This window comes from Penaeus vannamei, chromosome 19 (genome assembly GCF_042767895.1).
Source record: "Penaeus vannamei isolate JL-2024 chromosome 19, ASM4276789v1, whole genome shotgun sequence".
NCBI classification, from domain to species: domain Eukaryota; kingdom Metazoa; phylum Arthropoda; class Malacostraca; order Decapoda; family Penaeidae; genus Penaeus; species Penaeus vannamei.
The window spans coordinates 2,318,337-2,323,336 of record NC_091567.1 but is presented as its reverse complement, the minus strand read 5'-3'; the positions used below and the strand labels follow the sequence as shown (position 1 = coordinate 2,323,336).

General features: G+C 46.1%; 1 protein-coding gene across 1 annotated transcript in view; it reads right to left on the bottom strand.

Moving 5' to 3' along the window:
• Positions 1–247: 247 nt before the first annotated feature.
• The window catches only part of LOC113799997 (chitin deacetylase 7), an 8,973-nt gene continuing 4,220 nt past the window's right edge, over positions 248–5,000 (bottom strand). The window contains exons 3-8 of the mRNA XM_070133722.1: positions 4,962–5,000; positions 3,481–3,590; positions 2,421–2,481; positions 2,103–2,218; positions 1,495–1,671; positions 248–684 (exon numbers count right to left, since the gene is read on the bottom strand). The exon at positions 4,962–5,000 is cut by the window's right edge and continues 82 nt beyond it. Coding sequence (XP_069989823.1) covers positions 408–684; positions 1,495–1,671; positions 2,103–2,218; positions 2,421–2,481; positions 3,481–3,590; positions 4,962–5,000 — 780 coding nt within the window. The 3' untranslated portion in view covers positions 248–407. The remainder of the gene's footprint in view (positions 685–1,494; positions 1,672–2,102; positions 2,219–2,420; positions 2,482–3,480; positions 3,591–4,961) is intronic.

Genomic DNA, 5,000 nt, shown 5'->3' with positions numbered 1-5,000 from the left:
TAATGGTGAGAAATGTTTCTATGGCCGTTTTATTTTTAGCACAAACTCAACAGAAGAATGAATTAATTTTAGGTCACCGTTATGCCATGCTACCGATAATAAAATTAGGTAATCTAATAAGAGTAAAGTTCAAAGATTTGTATATGAATATATATATATATATATATATATATATATATATATATATATATATATATATATATATATATAATCCCCTATTTCTCATTAGGACAATAAAGGGCACATGAACAAAACTTTCTCATTGAATATATTAGACCTTGACATGTATGCATCTGAATTATAACGAAAAGTCCCAAGATTCTTAATCAATCATTTTATTATCTCTTCGTTGGGTAGTCCCCGCTTCCCAGCACGAGGACCTGACCCAGCCGGGCTTCGAGATGACCTCAATTGCCGTCGATGTTCCCGAGCCAAGGGAAGTTCTTGGGGCACGGGCGGCTGCACATGGTCATCAGGACCTCCTTCAGGCCGGGGTCGGGCAGGCCTTCCTGGTACTCGCACGTGATCGGGTCGGGACAGTCCGATTCGGGGTCAAAGGTCGGGCAGGTGAAGGCAGGGTGTGACCCGAGATCCATGACGGGCAGCGGGTCCTTCATCCACTCCAACACGCGGTCCATTGACACGAGGTAGACGTCGGGCAAGGAGTTGACATACTGCAAGAACCTGGAGGTGGAACGTGAATTTGCTGGATGAGTTGACGAGGGCGTGACTTTGGTGGGTGAACATGGGCTTAAAAAGTGGATTTAGGAGATGGATGAATAACTTTTTAAAAGTTTGTACATGATTAATGTACAAGATTTAAACACTGGATTTATTAGATGGATGAGTAACTTTTTAAAAATTGTTAATGATTAATGAACAAGCATTAAAAATTGATTTCATGGATGATTAAGTTAAATAGTGGAATAAATTGATGGATTACGTTAGATTCATTTGATGGATAGATGAATAAAAACAAAGTATGAAAAAACACATTTGACGGAACATAAGAAGGGGGGAAATGAATAAAGTGGGAAAATAAAGACAGAACAAAAACGGTTTTTCCATCAGGGTTTCTCTCTGTTTCAGGAAAGTCTTGAAAACGCCGAATGAAATTAGATCCCGACAATAACTTTCCCAAATATTTTTTGAGATGAGTTTGGAATTTTATCTGGCACCTAAAATACTACCGGGAATCTTATAAACCGAAGCCACATTCTTTATATTAATGAAGAATATATATGTACCGGCCATCTTTTAATGTAATAAGCAACCAGAACAACTTCCTAGAAACTGTAGTACTGGAATGAAGATCTAAAACCGATAATAACGAAGAGGAATAATCTCATACACACCTTCTACGTCCAGTAGTATACCGAACTCTTAACTGCTAATAATCGAACCTTTTTGGTGTGTGTTGTAGTTCGGTTTCCTTTGTAAATTATGCAAGTTTAGAAGTTACGTTATGATATGATCTCAGTACAACGGACGAACCTCAAGTAGCCATTGGTGTGAGCTGTGGATTCGTTGATCTCGTCCAAGAGGAACCAAGAGTGGTGGGTGAACACGCCAAAGGGAGCTCGGTTGCTGTTGTAGTTGTATTCGAAGTTACGTTTCAGGAACTTGAACACGTTGTCTTCGCAATTCTGGTCGGCGCAGTCGGTCTCGTTTCTGCGAAGTAGCTCAAGAATGAATAAATCCTGTAACATCGTGTACGTTTTGAAATAAAAAAAAGAATGGATTTAATCAATTGAGATTGATTAGGTTCACATCAAGACAATGAATAATTTTTGAAAGACGGTAGAGACCAGATTTGGAGTGGGATGTAGAGACCCCTAAGAAAAAAATATGAAAGGAAAACAACAGTGGGTAAAAATGTGAATACCTCAAAGGGAGGATAAGAAAAAAGAAAAAAAAACGTAGTGTAATTGAATACACTAAATACTGTAAAAAAAAAAAAAATCATAAACTAAAATAGAAATGAATTTAAACAAACCAAAAAAGTGCCCAAAAATGAACCGCGATGTAAACAGATACATTGAAAACAGCAAAAAGTGCCCCCAACTCCTCCCAAAAAAAACAGAGACGCGTTTGCGACATACCCTTGACAGGCGTCCAGCATGGCACACGCCTCGCCACGGTTGTCCTTCAGATCGAGCATGGGCGCCACCCACATCCCGGGGAACAGGGCGTCGGGGCACCTTCCAACGGTGCAGTCCTGGGGCGGGGGAAAAAAACGGAAGGAGGGAGGTAAGGGTATGGAGTTGTGAAGGAAAGGAGTGATCGGTTCATACACGGTATATATGTCATATGTTTTGTAGATACACACACATACACGAACGAATTTATGCACGTACACGTACAGAAAACAGACAGAGTGAGAGAGAGAGAGGGAGAGAATCAGCCTCTTCAGATCTTACCTGAGGCGACAGGTAATCCAACGTGTATGGGAACAGCGCACCTAGCGGTTCCTCGCCGTACCTGTAACAACAATAACCTGCTTATTATAGGGTAATAATAATAAAAAAAAACGGCATTGAAAAAACATCGTGATATTAACGGCACAAATGTCTCTTGATAATACATAAATATTTTGTATTTATTGCTTATTTGATGTAACTCTAGGTGTTGATAAGTGCACGCACGCATAAAATGCAAATGGACGTTCGCGTGTTTATATAATGTCAAAAAACTATACTGCTTTGCCCAAGATTTGATCCGACTTGTCAACTCTAAGATTGTGATGTATACAACAATTATAACAGACTTGACAAGCGTCCTAGAACAGGATTTGCGGGAAAGTGCACAAGCCTCGTAGAGAAATTTTAAGAGAAATAAATGTTCGCAGAGGCCAGATCCGAAAAGGGGATCGAAAGACTCGGACGCTTCCTCAAAAGTCCCGGATGTGCTGTCGACTCTCCTCCCAGGCCGAACTTCTCTCAGGTCTGGCCCGCCGACTTTCCTTCTATGCTCAGAGTTCAGAATTTCAAACGAGAAAAGAGAAAGCGCCACGAAGCCTGTATACTGTGTGTGCGTTTCTGAACTGAAAAGACTTTAGGAGCCGCCTTCTGACATATACAATATTTACAGTCAGTACTAGGGGCGGAAGGGTGGTCATCCGTCGAACATTCTTATTGGCACAATTACTGATTTATTTGAGTAAATCTGTTTTTATCTATATCAGCTATCATTCAGGGGCCCTGTGAGAGGTACAAATCGCCCCCCCACCACCACCACCCCCACCCATCCACTACCTACCCCAATGAGTATATGCACATATAGGCCTACATATTCCTATATAACCATAAGCTGCATGCGTGAGAGAACAAGAGATAAGAAGAGGGAGATGTCACAACCGAAGATAATTAAGTGAAAATAGGAGGCACATGAGGAAAATAATTGAAAGAGAAGAGAAGGAGAGAGGGAAAAAAAAGGAGAAGGAGGTCGCTCAACTGCAGACCCAGAGCACGACGCACGTACCAGTTGGTGTACTGCAGAGCCGGCCAGGAGCAGTCGTAGCTGAAGCCGTTGTCGTAGAGAGCCTGATACATGTCGTTCCCTCCCACCTCGAGGAACGGAGCTCGGAAACCCTGTGGGGAGATGGGCGTGTGTGCTATTGGCAGCGATAAATTGAGAGGGTTTTATATCCGCTTAGCGCTGTGTTCCCTACGCCGCGCCCTCTCTGTTTTAGAAGGCGTGGGGATAGAATAGTCTCATGCGATCTTCTCTTTGTGTTTTCTTTCTATCCCACGTCCCACTTCCTCTCTCCCTTCCGCTCGTCTCTATCATCTCTTTCCCTTTTCACACCCTCTTCCTTCCCTCCCTCTCTTTCACTCTTTACCTTCCTACGACTCCTTCCATCCTCTTCCTTACCCTTCTACCTCTCGCTCCCTCCTTCCCTCCCTTTCTCCCTTTCTTTCCCTCCCTCCGTTTACTTCTTGTTCCTTTCTGCCCCTTTCTTTACCTCTCCCCTTCTCTCTCTTCCTTACTACGTTCCTCTCTCCCTCGCCCTTCCTCCCTTCCACTCCGTCTCGCTCCTTCCTCCCCCCCCCCTCTGTATTCCATCCTTCCTCCCTCACACTCCCCCTTTCTCCTTCCCTACCTCCGAAACTCCTACCTTCCCTCTTCCCCCAACCCTATCTCCCTCCTTCCCATTCTTTCTTCCTTTCTCACTTTCCCTATCTTCCTTCTTCCCATCCGTCCTCCCTCTTTCACTCTCCCTCTCTCCCCCTTACTCTCTCTCACTCCATCCCTTCCTTCCTCCCTCTCCCACCATCTCACCCTTCTCCCATCCCTCCCTCCCGCTCCTTCTTTCTTCAATTCCCTCTCCTTCCTTCCCTCCCACTCCCTCTCCTTTCCCCTCCTTCACTTCTTCCCTCACTCCTTCCTACCACCCCTCTCTTCCTCTCACTCCCACCCTTCACCCATTCCCTATCTTCCTCTCTCCCACTCCGTCTCACCCTTCCTTCCTCTCCCTCCCACTCCCTCTCCCTCCATCCCTTCCTTCCTCCCTTTCCCAACCTCCCACTCCCTCCCAAACCCACCCTCCCCCTCCCTCCCCTTCCCACCCTTCCTCCCTCTCCCAAACCCACCCTCCCCCTACCTCTCCCAAACCCACCCTCCCACTCCCTCCCAAACCCACATTCCCACTCCCTCTCCCAAACCCACCCTCCTCCCACTCCCTCTCCCAAACCAACCCCCCCTCTCCCTAACCCACCCTCCCACTCCCTCTCACAAACCCACCCTCCCGCTCCCTCTCCCTCCTTCCCTATCCCACCCTCCCTCTCCCTCCTTACCCCACCCTCCCACTCCCTCTCCCAAACCCACCCTTCTCCCACTCTCTCTCCCAAACCCACCCACCCTCCCACGCCCTCTCCCTCCTTCCCCACCCTCCTCCCACTCCCTCTCCCAAACCAACCCACCCTCCCCCTCCCACGCCCTCTCCCTCCTCCCCCACCCACCTTGATGTCCTTCTCGGGGATAAAACCATACTTCATCAG